Source organism: Salmo salar, chromosome ssa19 (assembly GCF_905237065.1).
Source record: "Salmo salar chromosome ssa19, Ssal_v3.1, whole genome shotgun sequence".
Taxonomy (NCBI): domain Eukaryota; kingdom Metazoa; phylum Chordata; class Actinopteri; order Salmoniformes; family Salmonidae; genus Salmo; species Salmo salar.
In genome coordinates this window covers 12,325,375-12,349,436 of record NC_059460.1, presented here as the reverse complement: position 1 = coordinate 12,349,436, position 24,062 = coordinate 12,325,375, and the positions used below count along the sequence as shown (strand labels likewise).

The 24,062-nt window shown below is 43.5% G+C and overlaps 1 protein-coding gene across 1 annotated transcript in view; it reads right to left on the bottom strand.

The window, feature by feature from the left end:
* The window catches only part of trpc1 (transient receptor potential cation channel, subfamily C, member 1), a 76,796-nt gene that overhangs the window by 673 nt on the left and 52,061 nt on the right, over positions 1–24,062 (bottom strand). The window contains exons 6-12 of the mRNA XM_014157283.2: positions 21,842–22,037; positions 17,757–18,093; positions 4,437–4,576; positions 4,120–4,269; positions 1,220–1,404; positions 794–995; positions 98–292 (exon numbers count right to left, since the gene is read on the bottom strand). Of these exons, the coding sequence (XP_014012758.1) occupies positions 98–292; positions 794–995; positions 1,220–1,404; positions 4,120–4,269; positions 4,437–4,576; positions 17,757–18,093; positions 21,842–22,037 (1,405 nt within the window). The remainder of the gene's footprint in view (positions 1–97; positions 293–793; positions 996–1,219; positions 1,405–4,119; positions 4,270–4,436; positions 4,577–17,756; positions 18,094–21,841; positions 22,038–24,062) is intronic.

Genomic DNA, 24,062 nt, shown 5'->3' with positions numbered 1-24,062 from the left:
ATCTGGATATCATGGGAGGATAAGATGAGAAACGGTCATACATTTAATGTATACAGAGGTATCACTTCTTGATTGGATAGTGTCCCATCTCTCTTACCTTGAGGCTGTTCTGTCTCTTGACCTTCCCCGTGGAGGTGTGGGAGCAGATCCATTTACTCATACTGGTCAGAAGGTAACACACAGTCTTGGGGGAGGGTAGGATGTTGAAGGGCGGCGGCAGGGTACACTTGTCGTCAAAGTAGCTCAGCCACAGCTTGGCGCGGGCAAACTTCCACTCCTTATCCTCGTGGTTCTAGGGGATTCGGGGGTTTAGAGGGAAATGGAATGAAATGGGAGATTTAGGAATTCACTGAGAAAATAGGGGAACGTGTTAATCGACAGAGAAATGTTAAGAAATCACTACCATCTGTTAGACTGAAGTGTTCTTGGAGTGGATTTGTGTTTTTCATTCAGAATGATGATTGTTGAGTTGATGATGGGTAAGTGTAATTTATGAAGCATTAAAGTTGATTAATTGATGTGAATTATACGGCTGATCTTTGCCTGAATTCCAAACACTGAATTGAAAATAAAGTACTCCAGATGAACACTTAGATACAGCGTTATAGATAGACTAATCAAGACCTATTGTTTTTGTTGTAACTTGATGGACAATGTCATTATCTGTGACTTGCAGTCACTTCAGGCCGGGTTACTGAAAAGGACTTTGTGACAACTGCTGATGCAAAACAGGCTTTATAAATAAATTGGAATGATTTAAATGGTTAATTGATTGATCGCTTGATTGACTTACAGCGATCTGCCTGAAGCTCTTGTGGAGCATGGCGACCAGCAGCTTGGTGAGAACGATGACCACCACGATGTTGTACGTGCCCACGATGAGGGCTCCCACAAATGACCTCAGCTCCTCCGTGTAGTTGATCCGGGTCACGAAGAGAGCCACGTGGGCAAGAGAGAAGATGTACCAGAACAGAGCGTAGCACGTTCCCATGAACCTTTCAACAGGAAAGTCAGGAGTTAGAGGTCAGAACACAGAGTAACAGATACAGTACCCATGAATTTGTCAACAGGGAGGTCATGGAAAATATAATGACATATACAGTAGAACACTGAATTATTGGATCGCTATGGGTCAGAGGTTAACAGTCAGAACAGGTACCCATGAACCTGTGAAACAGGGAAAGGGGAGAGAGAGAGAATTTAGATTGACTGTACTTACGTGTGGAAGGCGTCGTTGCTCTGCTGCTGACAGAAGATGCCCTCACAGTCTTTGGCGGGACTCTTGGCCGGGTCCTTCTGATCCTTCCCGTAGAGCTGCGTCAGGCCGATGGTGAAAGAGATGAGCACAAGCAGGAACAGACCCAGGAACTTACCAAACTCCTGCAGCATCTGGCCAACGGAGATCTGGGAACACAAGAGCACTCTGTCATGAGCTAAATTACCATCTTCTGACCAGGGGTAACTACTACCTGAGCCTGTCCAATAATAAAACTAAATTGTTCATTTTCCATTGCAAAATATTTTTGTTACGGTGTGCGACTCCTGATGAACACAACCCTGGACCAAAACAGACTAGCTAACACACAACCAACCACCCAGGTCAAACAAGTCCAGGGATAGTAGTGTGTACTTATGCCTAGTAAGCAAATGTCCAAAAGAGCTACATTGGAAAGCAAACCCCTTTCATTAAGATGTCTATCTTTAGAGTGAGCAAATAAACATGGTCAAATAGTTATTCTCTGTACCACCTACTGAAGAGAACTGTTCTGTTACAAACAACCTTGACAAGCAGATACCCTAGCGAATTGAGGTAGCACACAGATAAACATTGACCAAGCTGAAGGACATTGAAACTGTTCTGAGAGCAGGGTTTAAGTCTCTATATATAGCCCTGAGAGCATGGCTGGTGGTTTTTATTTATCCAGACCTGTAGCTCCCTGGCCCAGGTCTAACCATCCCAAACACCCCTGTCCCACATACACACAGATGGTCCAGTGTGAGAGAGACCTCAATGAGAAGACTCACTCCCTAACCAAGAGCCAACAGGAGTTGACAGGGACAACCACAAGGTGCAATTCGCCAGGTTGTTTCGGGACAGAGAGAGAAAGAGAGAGAGCAGCTCCTCCATTAGTATGATTCATTATCTTGTCACATGTGAATCTCCCCAGTGTTTCCCCTATCATCTGGTGCGGTGGGTCCCCTCTTCTCCCTCTGTCCCTCTTAGAAGATGGCTGATTTAGTAGCTGTGGGAGTTCCCTGGTCTCAGCATGATCTGCCTGGCCGTCAGCTAGGCTCTAACCTACTGTACAAACAGAGCAGGAATGTTGGGGGTCAGGAGCTCTTAACGCAGACTAGGGGGTACTGACGCAGGAGGGGAGGGGTGGATACACACACACACACACACCGACCCTGAAATGTCATCAGAGTTAGACACCTACACAGACAACCCAGTTAGACTTTGGCCCTGAGGGACCTCACTCTGAAAAAGGGATGATTCATCTGTACCGTTCCAACTAGCTCTCTCTCTCACACACACACACACACACACACACACACACACACACACACACACACACACACACACACACACACACACACACACACACACACACACACACACACACACACACACACACACACACACACTTTCCAGCTAGGAGGGCCTCTGTGAGGGGTACTTCCTCTATAGAAGAGTGAGTTGGCCTCTCTGGGTAGGATGGAATAACCAGGCATAACCAGGCAAGTATTCATTACTCCTAACCACACTATAACCACACTACACCGTCAGTCTGTGGTGGGACTACTGACGCAGTGCTTTTGTTTGTGTGTGTGTGTGTGTGAGAGAGAGAGATAGTGAAAGAGAGAGACAAAGTATTTGTACATACAGAATGCGTGCTCATATGTTAATGTAGGTGGTTGTTCGCGTGGCATGTGTGTACATGTATGTAAATGTGTGTCAGACAATCATTGAGGGGTGTGTCTGCCATTTGAGCACAGCCAGATAATAACTTTTCCATTCGCCCATGCCAGACAGTGATGTCACAGTTCCAGCTTGAGTGCATGTAGATAGATAGATAGATAGATAGATAGATAGATAGATAGATAGATAGATAGATAGATAGATAGATAGATAGATAGATAGATAGATAGATAGATAGATAAAAGAGAGAGAGACAGAGAGCTAAAAGAGGAGAGAAAAAGAGAGAGAGATATAGAGAGAGTGACTGACAGAGAGAGAGAGTGTGAGAGAGAAAGAAAGAGAGAGAGAGAGAGCGAGAGAGAGAGAGAGAGAGAGAGAGAGAGAGTGAAGTAAGGTACACTCTTAGAATTTTTTTTTCAAAAGGGCTCTGCGGCTGTCCCTATAGAGGGAACCATTTTTGGATCCAGGTAGAACCCCTCTGTGGAAATGGTTCTACATGGAACCCAAAAGGGTTCTACCTGGAACCTAAATGGGTTCTTCAAAGAGTTATCCTATAGGGACAGCCAAAGAACCCTTTTTGGTTCTAGATAGCACCTTTTGGTATTAGGAATATTATTCCAATCCACAGGAGAGTCCTGCTGTTTGATAGGAAAACCACAACAACCGTTTCACATAATAACAGGACACAGGAAATAGTCCTAGGAGCAAAATTACCTCATCACTCATTCATAACTGCTCATATTATAATTAATTGCCATATTACCTTATGTCCATAAATCTAGCCAAATTGAATAGAGAAAAAGAGATTCCTGGCCATAGGAAAATAGGAAATACACACACAATGGAGAGAGCTGGGACTTTGATCCTAGCTGGCAGGCTGAGACAGTGAGGGAGAGGTTGAAGGTTTCTCTAAAGAAATAAAGAGAGAGACACCTATTCTATGGCACTACACGAACTCCAGCCGAATATTCAAAACAGACTTTCGGCCCAGTGTTGAGGACAGAGGACAGAGTTGGGAGGAGAAACAATGGCAGAATGAATCTGTATTAATTGGGATGTTCACCAGGGAAAGTTTCCATGTGAGGTGATGATAGAATGATGATGTTGGTGATTGTGCTCCTTCTGCTGCTAGTGGCAGAAGTGATAGCTAATGTACTGTGAGTGTGTGTATGTGTGCGTCTGTTAGTTGGTGCGTGTACCTGTAGTGGGCCCAGTATTGAGCTGGTGGTGTACATGAAGAACAGTCGTAGGTAGCTCAGGACGTTAGCGAAGGCAAACAGCCCCTCAGCCACAAGGATGGGGTGGAAGGCATCCCAGTTTTTCCTCTCTGTGTCCTCCACGTTCTTAAACTGGCACAGAGGAGATCACGTTAGTACACACACACACACACACACACACACACACACACACACACACACACACACACACACACACACACACACACACACACACACACACACACACACACACACACACACACACACACACACACACACACACACACAGACAGACACACCTTGCTGTGAGCCACTATCTTGAGGGCGAAGGTGGACAGGTAGAGAGAGTTCATGACGAAGCTCAGCTGATTCCTCGACTCATCCAGGAAGTCCTCCAAGCCCTCGTACCATAGACGCTTCACGTCCGACCACACCATCCCTAGAGGGAAGGAAAGAATTTACCATCACCAAACAGAGTGAAAGGAAAGTACCATAGACCAGGGGTTTTCAAACTGGGGTACGGGACACTCCCACAGCCTCCACAAGGTGGGGGGGCCCACGAGCTCTGGGGGTCCATGCGCCAGTAAATTTGTATTTATTTAATAAATCATTTTGACAGTAACCCTCCAAAAGGTAATTCATAAACCTTTTTAATTTCCATATATACTACAAAGCCAAGTGTTGGTTTCCTGGGCTTCAGGAATGTGACTGAAAAAGGTCTTGGAAAAAGAAAAAAATGTAACTGAGAAAAGTATGCGGATATTGGTGAAGAAATGGCTTGGTCAAGGCTACGACTGCGCCAGTGTAATGAGTGGAGATTACTCAGGTGGCTCAGGTGTTCAAACGCTCATATCAAACCGAGAACCTAATGCTTCTGTAGTTCTTTATGAGTTTTAGTTTAGAAAACTATCTCCCCGCAGAAGTGACAGTTACAGGGATGGTAAAAACAGCTCGGTTGCCGTAGCAACCTCAGGGAAACTGGGCAGAAGGGAGTGGTGCTTCAAATACAGCAGATCTGTAACATCTCAGGTGCATGTGACAATAAAACATACACACTGAGTGTACAAAACATTAAGGACACCCCCCTTATACCCTCAGAACAGCCTCAATTCGTCAGGGCATGGACTCTACAAGGTGTCAAAAGCGTTCCACAGGGATGCAGGCCCATGATGACTCCAATGCTTCCCACAGTTGTTTCAAGTTGTCTGGATGTCCTTTGGGTGGTGGACCATTCTTGATACACACAGGAAACTGTTGAGCGTGAAAACCCCAGCAGCATTGCGGTTCTTGACACAAACTGTTGCGCCCGGCACCTACTGCTATACCTACCCAGGTCAAAGGTCATGCCAATTCACCTTCTGAATGGCACACATACAGTGCACACTCCATGTCTCAGTTGAGCAAATGTTTTCACACTTTTACAGTGTTAGTTTTATCAGCTTTTGTACAATATGATATAAAACACAAGAAAAACAGAATTTTGACTGCACTGGGCCTTTAAAACTGCAACATTTTCTCTCAGCTCCACGCTAAACTGTGTAGAATTGACCATATTCAATTCACCAAACAGAAAAATGAACAGAGGAATGGGAAAGGCATTTTGTGTTCACCCCGCAAGGTTCTCATTCTTGACATTTTACAATGACTTCCAGATTCAACAGGGAATGCCGTAAGTTATCCCACAGAGAGGCTCAAGGGAATGGTCAGTCTGAGAAATAGAAACCACAGGATTTATGTGTGGAATCGCTACGATTCAGTGAGGTGTGGTTTAGAAGTATTATCCTCCTGCGTGTGGGTGTGTGTGTGGGGGGGAGGGTGGGGGTTCATGAAATAATTTTTATTACAAAACCCTTTCTGGGTCCTAATGGGACCCACTGTCAAGAACATGAATAGGGGAATGCAGGTTTCTGGTGTATCAGGATTTTTCACACCAAATTTACACGTCCGTTGTTTTGGTCAGGGAATCATTGCAGCTTATTAGAATTTGTTTGGGTGATTTCTTTTTTGGTTAGGGTTGTATCTGACCACACACATACAAAGACACAGCTGTTTGTTCACCCACACCTGCCCACAATTGCTAATAACTAGTGGTGGAAAAAGTAGTCTAAAGTCATACTGTAGTAAAAGTAAAGATACCTTCATAGAAAATGACTCAAGTAAAAGTGAGTTTAGTGACTCCGCCAGATCAGAGGCAATAGGGATGACCAAGGATGTTCTCTTGATAAGTGCGTGAACTGGACCATTTTCCTGTCAAAACGTAACAAGTACTTTTGGGTGTCAGGGAAAATGTATGGAGTAAAAAGTACATTATTTTCTTTAGTAAAAGTAAAAGTTGTACAGATACCCCCAAAAACGATTTAAGTAGTACTTTAAAGTATTTTTACTTAAGTACTTTACACCACTGCTAATAACTCATCCGCAACCTCCCGACTATATGTGATAAAGTGAAAATCTGAGGGCAGCACCCAACCCTGACCCGCAAATAATAGAACATGTGCTGTACAGTCAAATACGGGATAATGAATTTTTGACAGGCCTTATAGATAGATCTATGTTTCTGATTATAATTTGCGAAATTTTTGTAGGCTATTAGTTAGTCAACTTGTCTATAATTAGATACATGCAACTTTTCTTCTGTCATTACTTGTTGCCCTAGAAGACTAAATAAACCCTTGCTCACCAGAATAATGGCATACAGTGATAGAATGTACATTCAATCTAGTTGTCATCTGTAAAATTTGTTTTGGCTTTCCTCTTTCTCCCACGCAGAAAATACGTTTAGGGAGAAAATGTAATAACATAAAAAACTGGAAAGATTTTCCATACAAAATTTCCAAATGACATCAGTTTGACTGGTTTTAAGGAAGTTAAATTAAGTTTGGCTTGGATGTATATTTTATGTGGTTGAAATACTATCAGCTTTTATGATGCTGATTAAGACTGCACCTTTACAGATGGTCCCTAACCACGCATTCATTCCCTCAAGATGCTGAAAGAAGAAATAATATTTCTCTACTCCTGTTCCAGAGTCAAAATGTTATAGGCCTACAATCAGTGTCCAAATTTCAGGTCCGTGTTCCGTGGACTGGAAAATGTTCCGGGAAGCCTCAGATAATAACATCGATTCATACACTGACTCGGTGAGTGAGTTTATTAGGAAGTGCATTGGAGATGTTGTACCCACTGTGACTATTAAAACCTACCCCAACTAGAAACCGTGGATAGATGGCGGCATTCGTGCAAAACTGAAAACGCAAACCACCGCATTCAACCATGGAAAGAGGTCGGGGAATATGGCCGAATATAAACAGTGTCGTTATTCCCTCCGCAAGGCAATCAAAGAAGCGAAATGTCGGTATAGGGACAAAATGTAGTGTCAATTCAACAGCCCAGACACGAGACGTATGTGGCAGGGTCAATTATGGACTACAAAAAGAAAACCAGCCATGTCACGGACACCGACGTCTTGCTTCCAGACAAGCTAAACACCTTCTTTGCCCGCTTTGAGGATAATACAGTGCCACTGACGCGGCCCGCTATCAAGGACTGCGCCCCCCCCCTCTCCTTCTCCGTGGCCGACGTGAGCAAGACATTTAAACATGTTAACCCTCGCAAGGCTGCTGGCCCAGACTAGAGGTCTACCGATTAATCGTAATGGCCGATTAATTAGGGCTGATTTCACGTTTTCATAACAATCGGTAATAGGCATTTTTGGACACCGATTGTGGCCGATTACATTGCACTCCACGAGAAGACTACGTGGCAGGCTGACTACCTGTTACGCGAGTGCAGCAAGAAGCCAACGTAAGTTGCTAGCTAGCATTAAACTTATCTTATAAAAAACAATCAATCTTAACATAATCACACTTTAACTACACATGGTTGATGATATTACTAGTTTATCTAGCTTGTCCTGCATTGCATATAATCGATGCGGTGCCTGTTAATTTCTCATCGAATCACAGCCTACTTAGCCTAACGGGTGATGATTTAACAAGCACATTCGCGAAAAAAGCACTGTCGTTGCACCAATGTGACCTAACCATAAACATCAATGCCTTTCTTTAAAATCAATACACAAGTATATATTTTTAAACCTGCATATTTAGTTAATATTGCCTGCTAGCATGAATTTCTTTTAACTAGTGAAATTGTGTCACTTCTCTTGCGTTCCGTGCAAGCAGTCAGGGTATATGCAGCAGTTTGGGCTGCCTGGCTTGTTGCGAACTGTGTGAAGACCATTAATTCCTAACAAAGACCGTAATTAATTTGCCAGAATTGTACATAATTATGACATAACATCGAAGGTTATGCAATGTAACAGCAATATTTAAACTTAGGGATGCCACCCGTTAGATAAAATACGGAACGGTTCCGTATTTCACTGAAATAATAAACATTTTGTTTTCGAAATGATAGTTTCCGGATTTGACCATATTAATGACCTAATGCTCGTATTTCTGTGTATTATTATGTTATAATGTTATAATTAAGTCTATGACTTGATATTTGATAGAGCAGTCTGACTGAGAGGTGGTGTCATTATTACAAATAAATAAATAAATCGGACGATTAATCGGCACCGGCTTTTTTGGTCCTCCAATAATCGGTATCGGCGGTGAAAAATCATAATCGGTCGACCTCTAGCCCAGACGGCATCCCTAGCCGCATCCTCAGAGCATGCGCAGACCAGCTGGCTGGTGTGTTTACGGACATATTCAATCACTCCCTAATGCTGTTCATTGACTACAGCTCAGCATTCAACACCATAGTACCCTCCAAGCTCATCATTAAGCTTAAGGCACTGGGTCTCAACCTGCCCTGCGCAATTGGGTTCTGGACTTTCTGACGGGCCGCCCCCAGATGGTGAAGGTAGGAAACAACATCTCCACTTCGCTGATCCTCAACACTGGGGCCCCACAAGGGTGTGTGCTCAGCCCCCTCCTGTACTCCCTGTTCACCCATGACTGCGTGGCCATGCACGCCTCCAACTCAATCATCAAGCTTGCAGACGACACAACAGTAGTGGACTTGATTACCAACAATGACGAGACAGCCTACAGGGAGGAGGTGAGGGCACTCTGAGTGTGGTGTCAGGAAAACAACCTCTCACTCAACATCAATAAAACAAAGGAAATTATCGTGGACTTCAGGAAACAGCAGAGGGAGCACCCCCCTATCCACATCGATGGGACAGTAGTGGAGAAGGTGGAAAGTTTTAAGTTCCTCGGTGTACACATCACGGACAAACTCAAATGGTCCACCCACACAGACGCCGTGGTGAAGAAGGCGCAATAGCGCCTCTTCAAACTCAGGAGGCTGAAGAAATGTGCCTTGTCACCTAAAACCCTCACAAACCTTTACAGATGCACAATCGAGAGCATCCTGTTGGGCTGTATCATCGCCTGGTATGGCAACTGCACCGCCCTCAACCACAAGGCTCTCCAGAGGGTAGTGCGGTCTGCCCAACGCATCACCAGGTGCAAACTACCTGCCCTCCAGGACACCTAGAGCACCTGATGTCACAGGAAGGCCAAAAAGATCATCAAGGACAACAACCACCTGAGCCACAGCCTGTTCACCCAACTATCATCCAGAAGGCGAGGTCAGTACAGGTGCATCAAAGCTGGGACCGAGAGACTGAAAAACAGCTTCTATCTCAAGACCATCAGACTGTTAAACAGCCATCACTAACATAGAGAGGCTGCTGCCAACATACAGACCCAAATCACTGGCCACTTGCCTATGTCACATGGCCATCGCTCATCCATATATTTTATGTACATATTCTTATTCCATCCCTTTACATTTGTGTGTATAAGATAGTTGTTGTGAATTTGTTAGATTACTTGTTAGATATTACTGCATTGTCGGAAGTAGAAGCACAAGCATTTCGCTACACTTGCAAAAACATCTGCTAACCATGTGTATGTGATAAATCAAATTTGATTTGATTTGAGGTAGACTACTATTCCATTTAACTCATCTGAACAGTACAGTTCCCTTGACGTGCCATAGGCTAGTTAAAGTCATCACCTTGTGACTATATCACATATACTGTAATATAGCCGGCACTGCTATCATCCACATTTACCACTTCACCAAATTTTCCCCAAACATTAGGCTACTTTTCTGTCCCTCCCTCGCAGCTTTTCTTCTATTGAATTAAACTCTGACAGTGCTCTTTTTGCCTCAGTAGATCAAAGTGAACTTTTTCTGCCCAAGTTCCCAAAATCATTTGGCAATTGGCGCATTTGGCAGTTGACATATCTGATTTTGGCGTTAACGTGAGGCATCTGGCTCCTGGGATTAACAGAATGGGAGAAAGAGAGAGAGGGATGGAGAGAGGGAGGGATGGAGAGACAGAACAATGGAAATGAAGGGAGGCCATATAATACAACTGCTCCCAAGAGACTGCAAGGAGACACACATCTGGAACTAAAAGGGCGAATAAAAACTCTGCAAACCCAGTATTCGCCTTAGAATTTCAGCAGTAAGAAAAAACAGTTGTAAGAGTCTTCAGAAACCATACAGAATAGCAGAAAAACATAAGTAATAGGAAACAAGTATCTGTTATTTAACTGCGATCCAGTACTTTATTTACATATGCCTACGCCATGGCCATTTTAATAGTCAAAACTGTTGATGGTTTTCATTAGATTGATCTCGATCTTAATAACGATTTTGATCAATAACTGAATTGATTACATGGAAAAAGGTATCAGCAAACTGTACATAGATGGATGTGCTGGTCTTATTGTATTAGTTAAGGAGTATTCCTCCCTCTAGTGGACTATTTCTGTCTCCCCAAACACCTAAAACCTGTATCCAAACTCCTCTATCCTACAGCCTCTCAAGATTCCTCTCCAGACAGAAAGGCATGTAGAGTAGTGTACGCTCACTGCCAAGCTACAGAACGAACTAGATAATAGACAAGACATTGTTTATTGACATGATCCGTGAGCCAATAGGACCCGTGTTGTACTTTATTTAATGAATCAAAAGAAACAAGCACGTAGCAACTACAGAACATACTAGAACAACTATATCCATCTCTACCTCTCACTCTCTGTCTCCCTCTGTCTATCTCTTCACCCCTCTCTCTCTCTCTTTCTCTCTCTCTCTCTCTTTCTCTCTCTCCTTTCCTCTGCTCTCTTTCTCTCTCTTCTCCTCTACCTCTCTCTTTCTCTCTCTTTCTACTGTGTCTGGTATTGAAACAGACTGATTCTCCAGAGAGCAGTGGGATGCTGGAGAGAGGAGACTAATGTGGGAACACAGGCCATTACACTGATTGGATGATCATGTTAATGTTTTTTTTGGGCAGCGGAGAAAGGAGAGAGAGAGAAAAAAAGAGATTAGGTGAGAGGAGCAGAGCAGAGAGGAGGGGAGTGGAGGGAAAAGGAGGGGAGGGGAGAGAGAGAAGATGAGAGGAGAGGGCAAGGGATGGGCAGGAGCAGAGAGGACAGGAAAGGTGGCTGTCCTGAGAAACCAATAAGTAATTCTACAGTGTCATTGATCTCTCTGTGTGTGTGTGTGTGTGTGTGTGTGTGTGTGTGCGCGTGCGTGCGTGCGTGCGTGCGTGTGTGTATGTGTGTGAGACCAAAGAGCCATCATTCAGCGTGGTCTGAATATCAAATCAAATAACATTTTATTTGTCACATTCGCCGAATACAACAGGGGTGGACCTTAACGTCAAATGCTTAATTACAAGCCCTTGACCAACAACACAGTCCAAGAAATAGAGTTAAGAAAATGTAATAAATAAACAAAAGTAAAAAATACAATTAAAAGTAACACAATAAAGTAAAAATAACGAGGCTATATACAGGGGTTACCGGTACTGAGTCAATGTTCAGGGGTACAGGTTAGACAAGGTCATTTGAACATGAAGGTAGGGGCAAAGTGACTATGCAAAGTGACTATGCATAGATAATGAACAATGGTTACCTCTGACATAGGCAGTTAAATTCTACTATGCAAAGTGACTATGCATAGATAATGAACAATGGTTACCGGTACTGAGTCAATGTTCAGGGGTACAGGTTAGACAAGGTCATTTGTACATGAAGGTAGGGGCAAAGTGACTATGCATAGATAATGAACAGTGAGTAGCAGCAGTGTAAAAACGATGTAAATAGTCTGGGTGACCATTTGATTAATTGTTCAGCAGTCTTATGGCTTGGGGGGTAGAAGCTGTTAAGGAACCTTTTGGACCTAGATTTGGCGCTCCGGTACCGCTTGCCATGCGATAGCAGAGAGAACAGTCTATGACTTGGGTGACTGGAGTCTTCGACAATGTTTTTGGCCTTCCTCTGACACCGCTCGGATGCCGAGCAGTTGCCATACCAGGCGGTGATGGATGCTCTCGATGACGCAGCTGTAAAACTTTGAGAGGATCTGGGGACCCATGCCAAATCTTTTCAGTCTCCTGAGGGGGAAAAGGTGTTGTTGTGCTCTCTTCATGACTGACTTGGTTTGGACCATGATAGTTTGTTGGTGATGTGGACACCAAGGAGCGTGAAACTCTCGACCCGCTCCACTACAGCCCCGTTGATGTGAATGGGTGCGTGTTCGGCCCTCCTTTTCTTGTAGTCCATGATCAGCTCCTTTGTCTTGCTCACATTGAGCGAGAGGTTGTTGTCCTGGCACCACACTGCCAGGTCTCTGACCTCCTTCCTATAGGATGTCTCATCGTTGTCACTGTTGTGTCGTCAGAAAACGTAATGATGGTGTTGGAGTCGTGCTTGGCCACGCAGTCATGGGTGAACAGGTAGTACAGGAGGGGACTAAGCATGCACCTCGTGTTGAGGATCAGCGTTGCAGATGTGTTGTTGCCTACCCTTACCACCTGGGTGAAAATGTCAGTGAAGACACTTGCCAGTTGGTCCGCGCATGCTCTGAGTAAACGTCCTGGTAATCCGAATGGCCCTGCGGCCTTGTGAATGTTGACCTGTTTAAAGGTCTTGCTCACATCAGCTACGGAGATCGTGATCACACAGTCATCAGGAACAGTGGTGCTCTCATGCATGCTTCAGTGTTGCTTGCCTTGTACCAAGCATAAAAGGCATTTAGCCCGTCTGCTAGGCTCGCGCCACTGGGCAGCTCCCAGCTGGGTTTCCCTTTGTAGTATGTAATAGTTTGCACGCCCTGCCACACCCGATGAGCGTCAGAGCCTGTGTAGTAGGATTCAATCTTAGTCCTGTATTAACGCTTTGCCTCTTTGATGGTTCGTCTGAGGGCATAATGGGATTTCTTATAAGCTCTAGCCTTTAGCTCGGTGCGGATGTTGCATGTAATGCATGGCTTCTGGTTGGGATATGTACGTACGGTCACTGTGGGGACGACGTTGTCGATGCACTTATTGATGAAGGTTGGTATACTCCGCAATGCCATTGGATGAATCCTGTAACATATTTCAGTCTGTGCTAGCAAAACAGTCCTGTAGCGTAGCATCCGCGTCATCTGACCACTTCTGTATTGAGCGAGTCACTGGTACTTCCTGCTTTATTTTTTCTTGTAAGCAGGAATCAGGAGGATACAATTATGGTCAGATTTGCCAAATGGACGACAAGGGAGAGTTTTGTATGCATCTCTGTGTGTGGAGTAAAGGTGGTCTAGAGTTTTTTTCCTGTGGTTGCACATGTGACATGCTGGTAGAAATTAGGTAAAATGGATTTAAGTTCGCCTGCATTAAATTCCCAGGCCACTAGGAGCGCCGTTTCTGGATGAGCATTTTCTTGTTTGTTTATGGCCTTTTACAGCTCGTTGAGTGTGTTCTTAGTGCCAGCATCGGTTTGTGGTGGTAAGTAGACAGCTTTGAAAAATATAGATGAAAACTCTTGGTAGATAGTGTGGTCTACAGCTTATCATGAGGTATTCTACCTCAGGTGAGCAATACCTCAAGACTTTCTTTATATTAGACAAATAGACACACACCCCCATCCCTCATCTTACCAGACGGAGCTGCTCTGTCCTGCCGATGCATGGAGAAGCCAGCCTACTGTATATTATCCGTGTCGTCATTCAGCCATGACTCGGTGAAACATAAGATATTACAGTTTTTAATGTCCCATTTGTAGGATAGTCTCGAACGGGGATCATCAAGTTTATTCTCCAGTGATTTCACGTTGGCCAATGGAACAGATGGTAGAGGTGGGTTACCCACTCACCGACAAATTTTCACAAAGGATCCTGATCTCCGCCCCCTGTATTTCCGTCTTTTCTTCACATGAATGATGAGGATTTGGACCTGGTCTTGGAGAAGCAGTACATCCTTTGCGTCGCTCATTAAAGAAAAAATGTTTGTCCAGTTCGAGGTGCATAATCGCTGTTCTGATGTCCAGAAGCTCTTTTCGGTCATAAGAGACGGTAGTAGCAACATATTGTACAAAATACGTTACAAACAATGCAGAAAAACACACAAATAGCAAAGTTGGTTAGGAGCCCGTAAAATGGCAGCCATCCCCTCAGGTGCCATTATCATGATAGCAGACTGATACAGATTGTTACAGTACCAGAGCACAGAAAGGGTGGTATAGAGAGGACATGCTGCGTCTTGGGTTACTAACTGCACAGCTACTGTACATATTCTAGTCTGGTCTGGTCTGGTCTATGCTAATCAATGCATTGCGTTGCTATTCTCTACTATTTAATTTGATTAAATTCTCTTCTACAGAGCATCTGTTGTGGACTAACCAAAGACAGTGTGACCTTAAACTCTATCATCACAGAAGGAGGGCAGGAAATTATACAGGAAGTTATACTCTAGTCTGGTTTTAGCCCAATGAGAAGTCAGGAAGTCCTGCTTGCTCAACTCCACCAATAAGGACTGACCTTTAGTTTTTTTCTGGAATTGAGACAATGCCATACATCAACTGTATTTTTATGCTGTTACATACAGTGCCTTCAGAGAGTATTCATATGCCTTCACTTATTCCACCTTTTGTTGTGTTGAAGCCTGAATTCAAAATGTATATTTCTTCTCACCCATCTACATGTAATACACCATATTGACAAAGTGAAAACATGTTTTTAGAAATGTTTGCAAACGTATTGAAAATTAAATCCAGAAATATCTCATTTACATAAGTATTCACACTCCTGAGTCTATACATGTTAGAATCACCGTTGGCAGCAATTACAGCTGTGAGTCTTTCTGGGAAAAATCTCTAAGAGCTTTGCACACCTGGATTGTACAATGTTTGCCCATTATTCTTCAAAAAGTTATTCAAACTCTGTCATATTGGTTGTTGCTCATTGCTAGACAACCATTTTCAAGTCATGCCATAGATTTTTCAAGCAGATTTAAGCCACTCAGGAACATTCACTGTCTTCTTGGTAAGCAACTCCAGTGTAGATTTGGCCTTGTGTTTTAGGTTATTGTCCTGCTGAAAGGTGAATTCATCTCCCAGTGTCTGGTGGAAAGTAGACTGAACCAGGTTTTCCTCTAGGATTTTGCCTGTGCCTAGTTCCATTCAGTTTCCTTTTTATCCTGAAAAACTCCCCAGTCCTTAATGATTACAAGCATACCCATAACATGATGCAGCTCTCACCATGCTTGAAAATATGAAGAGTGGTACTCAGTGATGTTTTATGTTGGATTTGCCGCAAAACATAACACTTTGTATTCAGGACAAAAGTTAATTGCTTTGCAACATTATTGCAGTATTACTTTAGTGCCAGAACAGGACACTTTTTTCTTTTCACTCTGTCATTTAGTTTAGTATTGTGGAGTAACTACAATGTTGTTGATCCATCCTCAGTTTTCTCGCATCACAGCCATTAAACTCTGTAACAGTTTTAAAGTCACCATTGGCCTCATGGTGAAATCTCTGAGCGGTTTCCTTCCTCTCCAGCAACTGAGTTACGAAGGACACCTGCATCAATGTAGGGATTGGGTGTAATGATACACCATCCAAAAATGTAATGAATAACTTCACCATGCTCAAAGGGATATTCAATGCCTGCTTTATATTTTATTTTTACCCATCTACTAACAGGTGCCCCTCTTTGAGAGGCATTGGAAAACCTCCCGGGTCTTTGTGGTTGAATCTGTGTTTGAAATTCACTACTCGACTGAGAGACCTTACAGCCAATTGTTTGTGTGGGGTACAGAGATGAGCTAGACATTCAAAAATCATGTTAAACACAATACATTTTTGTTTAAATATTTTTTTTACATTTATTTGTTATTATACACAGAGTGAGTCCATGCAACTTTTTATGTGACTTGTTAATCAAATTTTAACTACTGAACTTATTTAGGCTTGCCATAACAAAAGCATTTCAGATTTCAATTTTTTATACATATTTTTAAATGCTGAAAAATATAATTCCACTTTGACATTATGGGGTATTGTGTGTAGGCCAGCGAGAGAACCATCTCAATTGAATCCATCTGAAATTCAGACTGTAACAAATGTAACAACAAAATGTGTAAAAAGTTTGTGAGTACTTTCTGATGGCACTGTAAATGATCTCTTACCTGTGCCTGAGGCTAGCAGGTAACACTGTCGCCCGCAGCACATACACGTTACCCCTCATCTATGTCTGTCACAATAAAATGAAAATACACCCCAAAAATATACAATGGGGTCCAAAATTATTAAAATACTGACCTTTATTTTATGCTCCAAATTTTATTTTATACTAATACAATTGCTCAGAGAAAGAGATTTTGTTTAACAAGTAATATTTTTCTTCTCAAAAAGGTATTGTATAAATAAAGTAGCCAAGAGTTTAGTATTTGGTCCCATATTCTTAGAACGCAATGACTACATCAAGCTTGTTGGATGCATTTTCAGTTAGTTTTGGTTGTGTTTCAGATCATTTTGTGGCCAATACTAATTAATGGTATATAATGTATTGTGTCATTACGGAGTCATAATGACACAGAAAAATACAGAGGGTCAAAGAACATAACCCCCAAAAAATGCTAACCTCCCCTGTTATTGGTAATGGTGAGAGGTAAGCAAGTCTTGGGGGTTTGATCTTTGACCCTCTGTAACTTTCTCACTCATCATTAGTCACGATTCATTCAGGATTATCCGTAATCATGGTAGCATCCACATTAATGTAGAAGTCTTTAGAAACATATTATATTCTTATTTACAATAAAGTGACTCCAGAATGACATAATACATTATTTACCATTAATTTCTATTGCGCACAAATTCATCTGAAACACAACCAAAACGAACTGACAAATGCAGTCCCAAGTTTGACGTAGTCATTGCGTGCTAGGAATAAGGAAAATTTGACCACTTTATTTATAAGAATCTTTAAGAGTGTCAAAAATTGTATTGCTCATTATTGCTCATCTTTATCAAGGGTGTCAATAATTTCGAACCCCACTGTATATTTAAAATGATGATCCAGGGAGAGGACAGGAGAGGACTGGACAGGATAGGAGGTGAGAGGACAGGAGAGGAGAGGAGGGGACAGGAGAGGAGGGGAGGGGACAGGCCAGGAGAGGAGGGGAGAGGACAGGATAGAAGGGTATAGGATAGGATAGGAGGGGAGTGTACAGGAGAAGAGGGGAGAGGAGAGGAGCGAAGGGGAGGAGAGGGGAAGGGGAGAGGACAGTAGAGGAGGGGAGAGGAGATGGAAGGACGTCTCACCTATGATCCAGAGTATGAGCAGGTAGTCAATCATCTCCAGGGCAGGGCCCATGGTGTTCTTCTTGCCCTCATTGTACACCAGAGAGTACAGGTTGATGAGCAGGAGGAAGGTGAAGTAGGAGGCACTGTGTATGATGAACTTGACGAAGGGCGTGTGGATGATATGGCCCACGCGGGAGCGCGGTACCACCAGGTAGCACAGGGAGAGCAGCGGCCACAGCACCGCCACGCTCAGTACCGTGGACATCTTCAGACACGTGTGTTTACGCCGGTAGCTGGCCGTCTCGCCGAACCAGACTGTGTTGAGGAACTGCTGGCAGTTGGACTGGGCCACAAACTGGAGGGGTGGGGAGGAGGTGGTGCCATGCAGGGACAGTAGGAGGCGCCACAGAACAATGACGTGGATGGAGATGTAGGAGTCAACAGGGAAACAAAGAGAGAAGAAGTAAAGGGTTATTCAGAATGGTAATTCATTCCAGAATACGGTACATGCACATTGTCAACAGTGTGCTTGTTTATCACGTGTCTTGCCTTGGATTTGTTTTCTGTGGAAAAGAAATGGTCTTTATGGTTTGTTCCCAGTCATAACAAACTGTACTAATGTTATCCTCTGTGATCACATACCACCACTGACACAAAACAGAAATAGGAGGCATGTTTATCAAACACAGATTCAGTCAAGGCTATGAAGAGAAACTGGTTAGGGCTCTGATGCACAAGTTCTCTCTCTCTCCCTCTCTCTCTCTTTCTTTCTCTATCCCTCTTTCTTTCTCTCTTCCAGGTTCTGGTACTAGAGGAGCTCTTATTAGCATCATTTCTCAATATGAGACAGAATGGTAGCAGCATGCTCGAGCCTCACTGTGATATAAAGTATAGTCCAAACACAACCTGCCAGGCTGAGCAAGCCCAGTTATAAATAAAAGAACAGCTTCAAACATCCACCCTCATAACAGTCTGTCTCTGCCTCTCTGTCTCTGCTCTGGTCTGAGCTGGTCCTGTCCTCGGTTGGATGTAGCCTGGAGAAACCATAGCTAAATCAGGGTCATATTTCCACCAGACAACTACAGGAAAAACAGATGTTGTGGACTTCACGTTTTATGTATAATGAATAATCATCATAATTCACTATAATCACCCTCTTTACCTAGCAGTCTGCTATTGTCTGTGTAGGCTACAATAAAACAGTCCAAACAGTTCACATGATGTATGTTCTGTATATATAGAAATATAAATGATGCCTGCTATAAATCCAGTGCTTTCAACTGTCAACCATTTCCACCTATTCATCATGTTTTATTTGTTTACCGTAGCGCTGTATGCTAATACATTTGAGGGAGTGGTCCCTCCCTCCCTCACCTCTTTCTGCTTCTATTTGATGGACACTTTGAGCCTCTTATGTCAAGTGTTATTGAAGTGTTGTTGTTGCAGGTTCACTTGGCACATCTAAAACTTTTTCTTTAGGGGAGTTTCTATAGGCCACCAAGTGCTAACGGTCAGTATCTAAATAATATGTGTGAAATACTTGATAGTGTATGTGATGTAAAAAGAGAGGTCTACTTTCTTGGGAACCTGATATTGACTGGTTTTCATCAAGCTGTCCGCACAAGTGGAAGCTTCTCACTGTAACCAGTGCCTGTAATCTGGTTCAGGTTATTAATGAACCTACCATGGTGTTAACAAACACTACAGGAACAAGATCATCCACATAATATATCGATCACATTTTATTTGTATTTATTTTTTCCCTTTTTCTCCCAAATTTCGTGGTAACCAATTGGTAGTTTCAGTCTTGTATCATCGTTGCAACTCCCGTACGAACTTTGGAGAGGATAAGGTCGAGAGCCATGCGTCCTCCTAAACACGACCCAACCAAGCCGCACTGCTTCTTGACACAATGCCCGTTTAACCCGCAAGCCAGCCACACCACTGTGTACACTTGGCGAATGTGTCAGCGTGCATTGTGCCCGGCCCACCACAGGAGTCGCTAAAGCACGATGGGACAAGAACATCCCTGCCAGGCCAAACCCTCCCCTAACCCAGACGACGCTGGGCCAATTGTGCACCGCCCCATGGGTCTCCCGGCCGCGGCAGGCTGTGACAGAGCCTGGACTCGAACCAGGATCTCTACCGGCACAGCTAGCAACTGCGATGCAGTGCCTTAGACCACTGCACCACTCAGGAGGCCCCATCGATCACACAAAGCTGTATCCGTACCCATTGGATGTAGTGATCACAATACAGGAAATGCCAAGAACGAACAGTGAGCCATCGTACTCATGCATAAAAAAACTAATGAAAGAAAAGCATTGTAAGTTTGAATTTTGTAAAGTTAGTGTGGGAGAGTTGGGAAAATTATTGTAATCGATCAATAATGACAAACCTCCTGGCATTGACAACTTAGATGGAAAGCTACTGAGGATGGTAGCTGACTCTATAGCCACTCCTATCTGTCATATCTTTAATCTGAGCCTAGAGGAATGTCTTCGTCCTCAGGCCTGGAGGGAAGCCAAAGTAAAGCGGCCTTTGCTGGTTCTAACAGCAGACCTATAAGCTTGCTGCCAGCTCTTAACACTGTTGGAAAAAATTGTGTGTGCTATTTCTCTGTCAAAAAAATTAACCACAGACTTTCAGCATGCTTATAGAGAAGGGCACACAACATGTACTGCACTGACACATGATTGGTGTAAAGAAATTGGTAATAACAAGATTGTGGGAGCTGTACTATTAGATTTCAGTGCAGCCTTTGATATTATTGACCATAACCTGTTCTTGAAAAAATGTATGTGCCATATCGTGGATTCAGAGCTATCTATCTAATAGAACTCAAAGGGTTTTCTTTAATGGTAGCTTCCCTAATGTCAAACATGTAAAGTGTGGTGTACCGCAGGGCAGCTCTCTACGTCCTCTACTCTTTTCTATTTTTACCAATGACCTGCCACTGGCATTAAACAAAGCATGTGTATCCATGTATGCTGATGATTCAACCATATACGCATCAGCAACCACAGCTAATGAAGTCACTGAAACCCTTAACAAAGAGTTGCAGTCTGTTTTGGAATGTGTGGCCAGTAATAAACTGTTCCTGAACAGCATTGTATTTGGTACAAATCCTTCCCTAAGTTCTAGACCTCAGCTGAATTGGTAATGAATGTTGTGGCTGTTGAACAAGTTGAGGAGAATAAATTACTTGGCATTACCTTAGATTGTAAACTGTCATGGTCAAAACATATAGATTCAATGGCTGTAAAGATGGGGAGAGGTATGCCCGTAATAAAGAGATGCTCTGCTTTTTGACACCTCACTCCAAAAAGCAAGTTCTGCAGGCTCTAGTTTTGTTTTATCTTGATTATTGTCCAGTCGTGTGGTTGAGTGCTGCAAGGAAAGACCTAGTTAAGCTGCAGCTGGCCCAGAACCGAGCGGCACGTCTTGCTCTTCATTGTAATTAGAGGGCTGGTATAAATACTAAGCATGCCAGTCTCTCTTGGCTAAGAGTTGAGGAGAGAATTACTGCATCACTTCTTCTTTTTATAAGAATCATTAATGTGTTGAAAATCCAACATTTTTGCGTAGTCAACTTACACACAGCTCTGATACACACACTTACCCCACCAGACATGCCACCAGGGGTCTTTTCACAGTACCTAAATCCAGAACAAATTCAAGAAAGCGTACAGTATTAAATAGAGCCTTTAACTCCGTTCCATCTCATATTGCTCAAATAAACAGCAAACCTGCTTTCAAAAAACATATGAAGCAACACCTCACGGCACAACGCCTCTCCCCTCTTTAACCTAGATAGTTTGTGTGTATGTATTGATATGTAGGCTACGTGTGCCTACATATCTGTCCTTGAGCTGCTGTTGTCTATTAATGTTCTGTATTATGTAATGTTTCATGTTTTGTGTGGACCGCAGGAAGAGTAGCTGCTGCTTTTGCAACAGTTCATGGGGATCCTAATAAAATACCAAATACCTAGGGTTGCAAAATTCCCAGGTCTGGGAATCCTCCAAGGAAGGATTTCTGGAAAACTTTAGAAAAATTACTGGAGCATACTGGTACTTGATGGCCAGTTATTTGAGTCTCACCTCTTTCTGGTTGTACTTGATAGCTAGTTTGAGTCGGCTGAGGTTCATGCGTTCCTCCATCAGGCCTCTCTTGTCCACTGTGTCCTCATTGGCCATGTGGTTGAGGATCACCTCCAGTTCTCTGGAGTTACGTGCCTGGGCCAGGAGATCCTTAGCAAACATCTTACACTGCTTAGCCAGCTCCTCATAGTCATTCCTGGAACCATGAAGAGGAGAGCAGAGGAAAGTGGGAAGAGGAGAGGGAGAAGAGGGGGAAGAGGAGAGCAGAGGAAAGAGGAGGGGGAAGAGGAGGGGAGAGGGAGAGGGGGAAGAGGGGGAAGAGGAGAGGAGAGTGGGAAGAGGAGAGGAGGGGAGGGGGGAAGAGGAGAGGAGAAGGGCAAGAGGAGAGGGGAAAGAGGAGAGCGGGAAGAGGAGGAAGAGAGGTGAGGAGAGGGGGAAGAGGATGAGGAGTGGGAAGGAGAAGGGAGGAGGAGATGAGAGAAGAGGAGAAAGACATAGCAGCTCTTTCAGTAGTTCCAACTAAACTACTGAAAGAGCTGCTTCCTGTGCTTGGCCCTCCTATGTTGAACATAATAAACGGCTCTCTATCCACCGAATGTGTACCAAACTCACTAAAAGTGGCAGTAATAAAGCCTCTCTTGAAAAAGCCAAACCTTGACCCAGAAAATATAAAAAACTATCAGCCTATAGCGAATCTCCCATTCCTCTCAATTCTTTTTGAAAAAGCTGTTGCGCAGCAACTCACTGCCTTCCTGAAGACAAAACAATGTATACGAAACACTTCAGTCTGGTTTTAAACCCCATCATAGCACTGAGACTGCATTTGTGAAGGTTGTAAATTACTTTTTAATGGCGTCAGACCGAGGCTCTGCATCTGTCCTCGTGCTCCTAGACCTTAGTGCTGCTTTTGATACAATCGACCACCACATTCTTTTGGAGAGATTGGAAACCCAAATTGGTCTACACGGACAAGTTCTGGCCTGGTTTAGATCTTATCTGTTGGAAAGATATCAGTTTGTCTCTGTGGTTGGTTTGTCCTCTGACAAATCAACTGTACATTTCGGTGTTCCTTAAGGTTCCGTTTTAGGACCACGATTGTTTTCACTATATATTTTACCTCTTGGTGATGTCATTCGGAAACATAATGTTAAATTTCACTGCTTTGCAGATGACACACAGCTGTACATTTCGATGAAACATAGTGAAGCCCCAAAATTGCCCTCACTGGAAGCCTGTGTTTCAGACAGAAGGAAGTGGATGGCTGCAAATGTTCTACTTTTAAACTCGGACAAAACAGAGATGCTTGTTCTAGGTCCCAAGAAACAAAGAGATCTTCTGTTGAATCTGACAATTAATCTTGATGGTTGTACAGTCGTCTCAAATAATACTGTGAAGGACCTTGGCGTTACTCTGGACCCCGATCTCTCTTTTGACAAACATATCAAGACTGTTTCATGGACAGCTTTTTCCCATCTACGTAACATTGCAAAAATCTGAAACTTTCTGTCCAAAAATTATGCAGAAAAATGTATCCATGCTTTTGTCATTTCTAGGTTAGACTACTACAATGCTCTACTTTCCGGCTACTCGGATAAAGCACTAAATAAACTTCAGTTAGTGCTAAACACGGCTGCTAGAATCTTGACTAGAACCAATGAATGTGATCATATTACTCCAGTGCTAGCCTCTCTACACTGGCTTCCTGTTAAGGCTAGGGCTGATTTCAAGGTTTTACTGCTAACCTACAAAGCATTACATGGGCTTGCTCCTACCTATCTTTCCGATTTGGTCCAGCCATACATACCTACACGTACGCTACGGTCACAAGACGCAGGCCTCCTAACTGTCCCTAGAATTTCTAAGCAAACAGCTGGAGGCAAGGCTTTCTCCTATAGAGCTCCATTTCTATGGAATGGTCTGCCTACCCATGTGAGAGACGCAGACTCGGTCTCAACTTTTAAGTCTATTGAAGACTCATCTCTTCAGTATGTCCTATGATTGAGTGTAGTCTGGCCCAGGAGTGTGAAGGTGAATGGAAAGACACTGGAGCAACGAACCGCCCTTGCTCTTCTCTGCCTGGCCGGTTCCCCTCTCTCCACTGGGATTGTCTGCCTCTAACCCTATTACAGGGGCTGAGTCACTGGCTTACTGGTGCTCTTCCATGCCGTCCCTAGGAGGGGTGCGTCACTTGAGTGGGTTCTTCCTGTCTGGGTTGCCCCCC